The sequence below is a fragment of the Pseudonaja textilis genome, chromosome 1, assembly GCF_049901715.1.
Source record: "Pseudonaja textilis isolate UNSWEBS1 chromosome 1, rPseTex1.2, whole genome shotgun sequence".
In the NCBI taxonomy this organism is placed as follows: Eukaryota; Metazoa; Chordata; class Lepidosauria; order Squamata; family Elapidae; genus Pseudonaja; species Pseudonaja textilis.
Window position 1 is genome coordinate 325,582,977 of NC_141990.1, and position 11,961 is coordinate 325,594,937.

General features: G+C 40.8%; 1 protein-coding gene across 10 annotated transcripts in view; it reads right to left on the reverse strand.

Annotated features, from left to right (window-relative positions):
- Positions 1–11,961, reverse strand: part of SUGP2 (SURP and G-patch domain containing 2) — a 40,735-nt gene that overhangs the window by 26,882 nt on the left and 1,892 nt on the right. For all 10 annotated transcript variants that reach the window (XM_087920766.1, XM_087920731.1, XM_087920742.1 and 7 more), the window contains exons 2-5: positions 8,786–8,910; positions 4,507–6,009; positions 3,722–3,839; positions 1,762–2,210 (exon numbers count right to left, since the gene is read on the reverse strand). In XM_087920766.1, the coding sequence (XP_087776892.1) occupies positions 1,762–2,210; positions 3,722–3,839; positions 4,507–6,009; positions 8,786–8,910 (2,195 nt within the window). The remainder of the gene's footprint in view (positions 1–1,761; positions 2,211–3,721; positions 3,840–4,506; positions 6,010–8,785; positions 8,911–11,961) is intronic.

Here is an 11,961-nt window from a genome sequence, read left to right on the forward strand (position 1 = left end):
CAAAGTAAATGTGATTGTTATATTGGTTAAAACATATTGTGATGGTTACCACCAGATACATGTACGCAGTTGACACACTGTATGAATGAAAGATGGAATTATTGCAATTATTTAAAAAATGCCAGGAAAACAGCAATGTTTTCAATTCCTCATGGAAGGCCACCGCAGTTGAGATTAAGTAGAATTTCTGGGGTTATGTTCTACAAGGCAAGTGCAGCAATAGAGAAGGCTGAGAATGTAGCAACGATCTTCAAATACGGTCAGGATGTCACGCAGAAGAAAAGATTTATCTTCTTTAGAAGCCCTGAGCGTAGGACATGGAATGCCTTCAGTTACAGGAAGGCAAAGTATGATTAAATGTTTTTTTTTAAAAAAGGCTTCCTAACAATAACAGCTTGAGCAGAAGAAGAAATGACCCGGATGGGATGAACTCCCCTTTTCAAGTGGAGGTTACGGAGCCATTTGTCAGAAATGCTCAGGCGTTTCAGATTTCCGTAAGCTGATATCAGCAATCTGGAGTGAGCAATTAATTTTCCCAAGGGGCGGCGTGAGAAACTGGGACTATTGTGGAGGGCTGAGCCAATAGGGCTGTGAAGGTGTAAGGGGCATGTACACATGGACATACGTAAATTGAAACTAAAAATAGCAGTTGCTTTCAAAGTAAAAGCAATTCACATGGACCGGGGACAGGAACAGCTCAAGAGCTGGATGTGGCCTGGTAGTCGTAAAATGCCCAGGGTAAATACCATATATGAAAGGATTCTATTTCACAATTTTCTCACATTAAAAGATGACAATTTGTATCCGGGCAGGTCCACCACATATGAAAGTATGTACCCTGTTTATTTTTGCATTTCCAGCAAAAAATATTGGAGTAAGATTCGAAAGTGGTTACAAGAAATAACAAAGCAAAAAATTGAATTTCGACCAGAACTGTTCCTATTAGGCATAATTAAGGGAGAATATAGCAAGACTGACAGATATATTATTCTACATATAACAACTGCTGCTAGGATTACATACGCACAGCACTGGAAACAGGGAGATATACCACAAGAGGAAGGAGTGATAAGGAAAATTCTAGAGTGCGCAGAAATGGACAGGCTGACTCTAGAGTTAAAAGTTAGAGTGGAATCGATGTATTGTTCAGTCTGGGATGCATGGTATATATGGTTTGAGAACAGAAAGAAAAGTAATACTGTAATTAATTCAAATTATGAAGTTATATATACCGAATATAGATTTAACAGAAAATATATTATGTAACAAGTGGTATAAATAAGGAGTAAGTAATAGAGAATTAATAGAAAAAAGTAATATGCCATAATTGTAATAGAAAATTAAGTATAAGAATATGGTTAAGATATGTAAATGATGCCTTTAATGTTGATGAAATTGGGTTTTTTATGTTTTTAAATTGTTGGAAAACTATAATAAAGTTTATTTCAAAAAATAAAAATAAAGATGACAATTTGTAAGAACTTCCAAAGGCCTTGGGATCATACTGAAGACTGCTGGGCACATAACCCTGCGACCTTCAGGTTGTATTATTCTGCGCTAGACAGAAAAATCACTTAAATCAGTGTTTCTCAACTTTGGCCCCTTGAAGATGTGCGGACATCAAATCCCAGAATTCTTTGCTAGCTGGTGACTTTTGAGATTTGAAGCCGACACATCTTCAAGCAGCCAAGGTTGAGAAACACTGACTTAAATTGTTCATGGCCCTTCCTGAGAGCGTTGCTCCTCTTTGGCTTCACCTACCGTCAGGGAATTGGCTCATCAAAGACGGGGAATTTTCGGAAAGCCTCAGCAAGTCCGTTTCTCCTGAAGTTTCCTTTAGGGACAGCATCTCTTCTTGATCACCGTCGGATTTGTCCCTGTCGGGACTGGACATGGGTGTGTGTGTCGGTGCTTGCTGCTTCAGCACCGACCCGGCAGATAAGAGCGTCTGGGTTCCAGTGGTGGATTTCTTGGCTCTTCTGGCCCTCACAGCTCGTTGCAGGATCCCAGGCCTTCTCCTCTGAAAGAGGTTCTTCTTGATCCTCGCTACTTTCCTCCTGTACAAAAGGATCCTCACAACTTCTGAGATTTGCTGCTCAGAGGTCTTCTTGTCTTTGGTTTCTTCCTTGGCTGCAGACATCAGCCTCTCCGTCTCATCCAGCTTCAGCTTGTAGTACTTGTATTCGAGGCTTTCCTCCTCAAGGAGAAACCTGTTTTTTTGAGGGGGATGGAAAAATAATCAAAGAAAGCTGCAAAATCTTCTCCAGATTTCCACCCGTTGCCCTTGATCTTTTTTGCCCTTCTTTCTGCCCTCTTACCTGTCTGTCCCTCCTGTTGCAAACACGTTTTCCCTCATTCCACTCCGCTGTTCCTGCTTCCCCCACTTGTACATGCAAAGAATACTCACTTGTCCTCCAAAGGCTCATCTAGCACAGCACTTAGACTTATATACCGCTTCAGAGGTGTTTTACAGCCTTCTCCAGGCAGTTCACAGACTCAGCCTATTGCCCCCCCGCCAACAAACCGGGTCCTCATTTTACTGACCTCGGGAAGATGGAAGGCTGAGTCAGCCTTGAGCTGGTCGGAATCGAACTGCTGACAGGGAACAGTGAGCTAACTTGCAATACTGCCTTCTAAACCACTGCGCCACCACTCCCTTCTTTTCATCCAAGGGGAGAGCCCTCATAATCAAGCGTGGACTCCTGGCTATCTCAAAACTGAGGAGTCCTTGGCGCTCTCTGAGCTGGATTGTTTTCTGACAGATGTTTTAGAACAACCTAGGCAACACCAACAGTTACCTCGCACAAAAGGAGCTGGGATGCCGTGAAAACAAATTGGTTCTATCAGAAGCCTATTGAGGGTGCCCCATTCCTTGCAAGAGACATGGGTATGAATAAAACCCATTTTGAGGTAGCCCCCATTTTATGGAGCTCCCTCTCCTTGAGAGATATCAGTGTCTCAAATTCTTCTTACTTTTCACAAACAAGGGAAAACCGTATAATTCACAATTTCGGTCAGAATTTGTAACTTCCCAAAGGAGAAATTTGCCACTTGGGACAAGAGAACAACTCCTTCAACTAGGGTCTGTAGACACACATCAACTAACCTTGCCCAAGAGGACACTTTTTAAAAAAAGAAATCACCCTTCTTGGTGAGCAGGGACCACCTCCCTGAAGCCAGTTTCTTTAACAGTGGCAGGCAACACCCAAAGTGAGAATGCTAGACTTAAGAAGAGAAACAACCCAGGTACACCACGCTAACCCATACTGTGTAAAAAAGTTGTGGCTTAGCATTTGTCTGAATGCAGGGGAGTAGTTAGCAACCATTAATCCTCCAAGACAATGCTATCAGGCACAGACATGGCCACAAAGCAGAGTCATTCTTCAACAATGACTTCATTGTTCCCCAACCACAGCATTTTCATTGGGTGACTATAAAAATCACTGTTTCTCAGCCTCGACCAACTTTAAGATCTATGTACTTCACATCCCATAATTCCCCAGTCAGCAAGTTGAAAACCATGCCTTAGGATTCTCTATTTATTTGCTTTTATTTAAGCGTACTCACGTGTCAATCCTGAATACAACAGGACACCTTAAACCAGACATTTATTTTCTAACTTACCTTGTAGAATATCACAAAGACATGATAAAATTGGAGCTAGATATTGCCTCCAAGCACTTTGAAGGGTCCAAAGACAAGAAACAAGTAAGATAAATACCAATACTCCGGGTTGTGTTTCAGTTCAGCCTTCTCTTTCCCTGTTAATGTGCCGGAGACCATCGTATTCACTAGCTTTTCAATCGTCTCAACAACTTTCCTATCAGCACGTTGTGAGGCTATGCAAACAAGTACCAAAAAAGGGGGAGAAAAAAAATAGAAGTCACAATAACAATTTAAGATGGCAACTTGATATCTTCCAACTAATCAAAAGTGCTCTCATTAAGGTTATCGCTGGTAAGTGAGCAAGATCACTTTATGTATTCCATTTAGTTCTGTATCATAAAAATGTGTGGATTATGAGCACAGAAGAGTCTGACTTTGTGCCACAGGCCACAACCTCAATATATAAAATGCTTTACAGAGATTTCAAAGGACTTTATTTAGAATGTTCCCTGATTAATCTTTTTAGTCTTTAAAAAAAAAATCTAGTTATTTCTAGACTCCTGGATAGAAGAGTATTACATATAATTATATTTTGAATTGCCCGGGGGGAGGGGGGGGATAGTCCTTAACAATAATCTTATTTTGTCACATCATTTTTCTAAACCTCTCCTCACGTTTAGTCAGCAGACCTATTTCCCAGCACCCAGTGGTACTGTATTTCTGAGTTTTTTTCTGAGAAGATCCTGGGTTTTAATTTCCACTCATTCTGAGATAGGCTTTGTTCCTCAACCTAGTGTATTTCACAGAGATAAAACGAAAGGCAGAATTCCTACTTGCTCACATACTAAAAAAAGATCCCCACTTAATTTTAAGTGTGATTTACATGAATATTCCACTGACCCTGAGCTGGAGGACTGGCAGCTGATCTCTTTAACTGCATCTGGCAGCCACTTTTCTCCAACCAACTTTGCAAGGTTTCTATATATTCTTTCCCAAACAAGGCAGAAGTGTCAAAATTGGGATATAAGGTAGGAGGAGGGGCCGAATCCTGGACGCTGAGGGCCTCCAGGATTTTTTCCTGCCTGAAGGCAGAGGCCAGAGCGAAGGTTTGGCCCAGGAGGGCCAAGGATTTCCGGCAGAGGGACATCGTAGTCTGAAAAGCGGCGGCCATCTTCCCTGTGTTACTGAAGCTGTTAGTTTTGATTCTGAGCTCATAGGCGTTGCAGGCCATCAGCAGAGGCGTAGTGCTCTTGAGCAGGTAGTCCTGCAGCCGCATCATGTACCGGTCGAAAGGCTTAATGACCTCAAAAAAACTATTCTTGGTCACCATCACCCTTTTCTCCAACAGCAGGTTCAGAAACTGGCTGTCCACTTTAGGGGTTCTCAGAGCTGGGTGTTGCAGCGTCTTAACGCTGTTCATACAGAAATCTTGGTGCTCCGTTTTCAGCGAGCACTTAAACGATGCCAGCATTTTGGCGCAGGTCTCTGTCTCTAACGTGAAGAGCAAACGGAAAAGTTCTGCATACTCCGGGTCTCTCTTAATTTCATAGAACCCAGCCCATTTGATGATTTCAACCCCAAAATTGGCAAAAATATCCGAAGAATCTAGAAGTTCTAAGTCGGGCTCTTTGATCCGGAGGTACCCTGTAGGTTTCAGAGCTCCCTCTTGCTGTAGACCCTTTAGAGAGGCCAGACCTGGCCTTTGGATTTGTGGAGGGTGAAGAGAAGGTATCGTTCGTGGCTTGGCAAGACCCAGAGGATTTAACAGAAGATCATCTGCTGGGGACAAAGCCTTAGTGGCCCATTTCTTGAGGTGAGCGGTCAGCTCCTCTTTACTTCTGACTAGGCCTCTAGTGGCCATCCCACGTTTCCCTGGGAGACCTCTTCCCCTCCCAGCATTCAAAGCGGAGCTGAATTCTCCCTCCGTCTCGAGGCCATGCTCCAGATCATAATTCTGACTACAGGCAGTCCTGTAATTCTCCTCCAGAAGCCGTGTTGATCTGAAGTCGCCCAACAGTTCTGATGAATCAAAGTCAGCCTCACGGCGTCTGGAAGGGTCTCGAATGGGAGTGTGGCTATATTTCCGTTCCCTTGAGGCAGCGTTGTCATAGTCCCGATCTCGGGAAGATGGGCCAGCATAATCTCTTTCCACGGCCGACGAATTTCCATAGTCTGGTTCGTATGAAGTTAGCTGGCTGTAGTCCCGATTCTGTGAGGAGAGTTTGGCGCTACTTTTGGCAAAGTAATCCTCCTCCTCTGTGACGTGGCTGCTGGACCTATAGGAAGGCAGCGAGTATTCATTTCTAGTGTCTTTCCTCCAGTCAGCCCGCATGAACTTCCCACCGTCTTGAAATTCTTCCTCCTCCTCGTCGTACTGGGCCCGTGTGACTGGCCGCGAGTGAACTGCATGAAGAAACAAAAGACAGCCGCTGTTTATAGAGGCACTGAGCTTTAATACAACCATCCTATTTGGAAATGTTGAAAAAGGATGAGCCACCCCTGCATCAGGGATGTCAAACTCAAGGCCTGGGGCCCAGATCCGCCCCACAGGTTGCTTCGATCTGGCCCCTGGGGCCACCCTGGAAACAGCGAAGGACTGGCCCGCAGTGCCTCTGCCAGCAAAAACGGAGCTCAGGATGGCTGTGTCAGGGTTCCAGCGATTGCCCTAATTAAATCATGAGCCTCGAGCCAAGCTTCAAAAGAACCTAAAAGATTTATGAGGAGCAACATATCAGCATTATCACAGTTGAAGCCAACTCTGACACACATGATCTACAGTCACCTGTGACCCTGTTTCCTCCCTCTTCCCTGGGTGTGTCATCAATCAGATTGTCCAACGAAGCATATTCACCAGCTAGGCATCATCAATTACACTCTCCAATGAAGGATTTTTGTGGGCAGAAGATCCGGTAGCCTAGCTACAATCTTTGTAAGTTATGCGTGAAATGTACTTCTGGTTCCCCCCACAACCACTTATGGCAACTCGAAAACAGGCATAGGAATTCTTTATGAGTTGACAGGCTGTGTGTAACCCTCCCGAGCTCCGTTTTCACTAGCAGAAGGTTGCAGGAGGCTGTCGTAGCCGAAAACGGAGCTCGGGAGCCTGTTTTCTCTGGCAGAGCGCTTGGGCCACCATTGGTGCTCCTGACACGAGACGTTGAGCTGGCCATGCCCACGCCGGCACCCTAAGGTCAAACACAACCCTGATGCGGCCCTCAATGAAATCAAGCTTGGCATCCCTGCACTACATCATGCAACTCTGTATTCTACTGGAACATTAAATATTACTAATGAATAATAATTTGAAAAGTGGATATAATGTTGGAAAGCAACAGAAAAGGGGAATACAGAAGAGGGAAATGGAGGTGGAGAGACAGGGGGCTACAAAGGGGAGAGAAAAGAAGAAAGGGAATAAGGAAAGGAAGAGAAGTTACAAAGGTTTGGAGCAAGATGTAAAGAAACAGGACCTATTCAGAGATAATGGGTGAAAATTTAACTGAAAAAGGGATTCTGTGAAGGTACATAAGATTGTATTGTTATATTTGTAATAGAAATAATCTTAGAAAATTGGGAAACAACATATGATTAAAAAGAGGGATAAAATAGTCAGTGTAACTTAGTGAAACTTTTGTGAACAAAATAAATGAAATAAAATAAATGAGAGAATTGAATTAAGAAGGAATGGGAACATTTTAATTACTCAATGTTTTATAAAATATAAGTGAAGTGGGGGGGAACTAACTATGGAAAGTTTATAAATGTTCCTGTAGGAATATGATATCTATCTGAAATGTAATGTGTAAAATGTTAAGATTTAAATGAATATTAATATTAATGATAGAATTGAATTGGAATGGATTGTTGTTTTAATTATATTATACATTTATAATTTTTTCTTTTTTTTAAATACAGTGTGTAGCTTTAGAGTGTACCAAGCAGAATCCGAATGGAAGTTATGTATTATATTAAGTGTTATAATTTTAGGGGAAAGATATAAAGGCGTCATACTCCAATCAGTGATTACAGGAGAAATTTTGTTTAATGAGAAAAGATAGTAGATAGTTGAAACAGGACAGACAAAGAATATAAATATAACGATTTGAATTGAGATGGAATAAATAAAATTAAATTAGGGAAGTTAAAAGAGGGGAGAAGCTATATAGAAAATGTAGAATAGTAATAAGATATGAAATGGAATATAAAAATGAGCATGAACTTGAATTTGAGTCTGTACGAAGAGATGTAACCTGGGATCATGGCGCTTTCAAAAAAGATGTTTTATGTTTTGTTGGTTTATGTTTGTTCTTAAAAATCAATAAAAAATTTTCAAAAAAATAATATTTCTAATGAAGGTAAAGCCACTTTTTGTCAACAGGGGACATGGGAGTGTGATGGTGCCAGTGCAGCGGCTATGCCGATTGTTGTGGTGAATGAGATTATAGCTGTGAGTCTTATGTATTTATTCTTTTTAATACAGCTTTATAGTTCTTAAAGTGTTGTATTTTTATATGTTTTGCTTGTAAACTGGTCATAGTCTTTCTCTCATACACACTTCTCTCTTTCTGTTATGTGTGTGTGTGTAAGATGGACAGCAGCATAAATCTGAATAAATAAGATGCCTATGAAAATGCACCATCAGGAGAAGAGCATGATCACACTCCTTCTCAAAGTCCCAAATACGTGGCAGTCGTTGATTTTATAAAAATTGGAAAGGTCTACTTCGAATCACGTCAGTCAAAGAACTCCAACTCTCAGGACCCAGAAGAAGAAGAGCCTTCTCTGCTGCAATGCTCATCCTTTGGAATATCTTGTCTCTAAGGTAAAACTTGCCCCTAACCTTCCTATCCTTCCACAGGAGCCTAAAAGACCTGGCTCTGCCCGTTGGCCTGGAGACCAGATGAATTCTATACTAGAGGTGGCTGATAAATTGATAGCAGACTCCCCCTCCCTCCCCCTTGCACTGTGTTCTCTGCCTGTCCAGCTTTTTGGTTATTGTATTCCCATTGTGTTCCTTTTTCATAATATTTATTTTATGGGTCTATTATTTTACTTCTGTTTCCACTCCTTTCCCCCCCGCCTTCCTTTTTATTATTGTAAGCCGCCTAGCGTAGCCCCGTGACGAGTTAGGCAGCAAATAAATTTAGTAAATAAATAAGTAAATTTGTACAATCAGTGCTACCTCTAAGTTGATGAAGCGCCTCATCAATTGGATCACTTCGGTCCAGATATCGTTTTGCCTTGACCTGCATGATTGCATCGAAAGACTCCCGTGTCAACCGTTGGGAGGCCATCTTGACTCTGAAACTAAAGGTGAGGAAATTTAATATGCGTTCGCCAGTGACATCTCTTTATCCTATAGCTTTCACAAAAAACAGGTCTAAGTAAGATTTCTAAATCATCAACTATTCAAGCTCAGACTTATTTAAATTCAGCAGAGCTGTTTTTTATGTAAGAAGAATAAACCACATGGAATGGAAAGTAAGAGTTGTAGGAACTCTTGGTTTACACTGAATAAACTACTTTGTTTAGAGCACTATCTAAACTCTAAATCTAAATTCAGTAACATTGCTCTTGACTGCATATCAAGAGCATTAGAGGAAGAAAACATGTAGAAAGGCATTTAATCCCCCCCCAAATTAATTATTTTCTCACAGCAATTGTGAATATATGTTATATATATGGTCCTGACAGAACTGGTTCTGTGGGAAGCCTCAGTTTGTAACTCACCTCGATCATGCTAAATATAACATCATTGTCGTATGATCGATGATGACATTATATTTAGCATGATCGAGTGGGTAACAAACTGAGGCTTCCCACAGAACCAATTCTCTCAGGACCATAACACTACAGGATATTAAAAGCATATAAATTCCAGAAATCCAAAATAAAATTAATAACCAATCAATAACATTCATTAACATTTGTATATGTGACCATCAAATGTAAATGGTTAAACATTTAGCACATTTAATTCAATTAGAAACAGACACATAAAACAAGTTCAGAGAAGTGGGAACATATCAAGGACCAATTTACATGATGTTTAATTAGAGACAATACAGAAAGAGGAAAGAGATTTTTACCACTACAAAGAAAGGGGGAAAAAATGAGGCTTCTTGCCACAGCAAAGGAGAAAAATTTCTAATGTGCAGTTCACATAAACACGCTGAATGGGAGCCTTTTGCACACACCGGAATTATTTCACTTAGGAAAGAAAAGGGAAGAGGGAGAAATGGCAGAAAGAAAATGAGTAACAATTATTTATAGTACTGAACTTCATCAGCATATATTCTGGTCCACCAAAGTTATGATAGATCCTCCAATAGATGGAGAAGGAAGGTAGAGAGAGATGGGTTTTTGGTTAGACCTGCTCCTTTGTCTGATTTTGAAGCCAGATAATCAGCTAAGAACCACTTTGGTGTAGTGATGAAGGCACCAGGCTAGAAACTGGGAGACTGTGAGTTCTAGCCCTGCCTTAGGCACAAAGCCAGCTGGGTGACCTGTGGCCAGTACTTTTCTCAGTACCTCAGTATTGAAAAGAAAAAGATATATCATGCCTTCATGTATAAAAACAATGACTAACAAAGAGGGTCAAATGTCATATTATTTGCAAAGATATTAATAATAAGAGTTCAATGATTAACAGATTTAACAGATAATCAGAGTTGGAAGGGACCTTGTAGGTCATCTAGTCCAATCCCTGGCCCAAGCAGGAGACCCTACACCATTTCTGACAGATGGCAGTCCAATCTCTTCTTGAAAGTCTCAAGGGATGGCGATCCCACAACTTCCGAGGGCAACTTCTGTTCCATAGGTTGATTGTTCTCACTGTCAGAAAGTTTCTCCTTATTTCCAGGTTGAATCTCTCTTTGTTCAGTTTCCATCCATTATTCCTTGTCTGGCCTACAGGTGCTTTAGAAAATAGCTTGACCCCTTCCTCTCTGTGGCAGCCTCTCAAATATTGGAAGGCTGCTATCATGTCTCCCCTGGTCCTTCTCTTTGCCCATTCCTCTAACTGTTCTTCATATTTTGTCTCCAGTCCCCTAATCATCCTGGTTGCTCTTCTCTGTACTTTTTGTAGTCTCAACTCTTTTTTACAATGTGGTGAACAAAACCGGATGCAGTACTCTAGCTGTGGTCTTACTAAGGCTTTATAGAGTGGTATTAGTACTTCCCTTGATCTTGATTGTATCCCTCTGTTAATAGTTTAGGATGGCATTAGCTCTTTTGGCTGCTGTTGCACACTGCTGGCTCATATTTAGCTGGTTATCCACTAAGACTCCAAGATCCCTCTCACAGTTACTGCTATTGAGCCTGATTTCACCCAGTCTATATGCGTACTTTTGGTTTTTCTTGCCTAAGTGTAGGACTTTACTTTTCTCTACATTGAATTTCATTTTGTTAGATATAGCCCAGTGTTCTAGTCCAGGGGTCTCCAACCTTGGCAACTTTTAAGACTTGTGGACTTCCACTTCCAGAATTCCTGACAGCAAAGCTGGCTGAGGAATTCTGGGAGTTGAAGTCCACAAGTCTTAAAGTTGCTAAGGTTGGAGATCCCTATTCTAGTCTGTAAAGATCCACCTGGATCTTGAGCCTGTCTTCTTGGGTGTTAGTTATTCCTGCCAGCTTAGAAAAAAATTAAGTTTAATTAATGGCTTTCCTATGGCTATGAACAAGGAATTCCAACTAAGAATGACGTTTACCATTACTTTGAACAGACATGATATATGTATCATATATATCCTGGATATTTTGAATCTTTGATTATTTTAGGTGTCAGATTAGCAATTACAATTATATTATATTTTGAATCCTGACATTATGCTGGCTTTTTGCAAAAGGCATTTGTGAACATGGAAGTTTTCAGGCAGCCCCTTTTAAGAGTCCTAGGTCACAACATCAATTTTCCTGCATCCTTTCTTCAGTATTTCAGAAATACTGCTTTTTATTTAGATTCGAGACCAATGCCATTGAATTTAATCAATCCACAAAAGTACTGGTTTTTGTCAAAATCTTACATTTCTCATTTTTTGCAATTTCAAATTCACTCCCTTTGTTAAAAAAAAATATTCTCACAGGCAAAAGTTACCTACAGCAAATGCTAGGCTTCTTTTCAGAGAAAGTGAACAGGGACTGAGGACAAATCCCCTTCATGTAAACATGTTGTTCAAAAAAATTCTAAGTTAGTCTTCAGCAATGTTACCATGAAACTAAAAAAAAGAAATTAAAAAAAGAATGAATATGCATGCTAGAAGTGATGAGGGTTATATACATCCAAATGAACGATGTTAGGTTGGAGGGAAGGAGCATCTGCAATATAATAGAAAGCTTTCTTTTAAAAAGCCATATTCT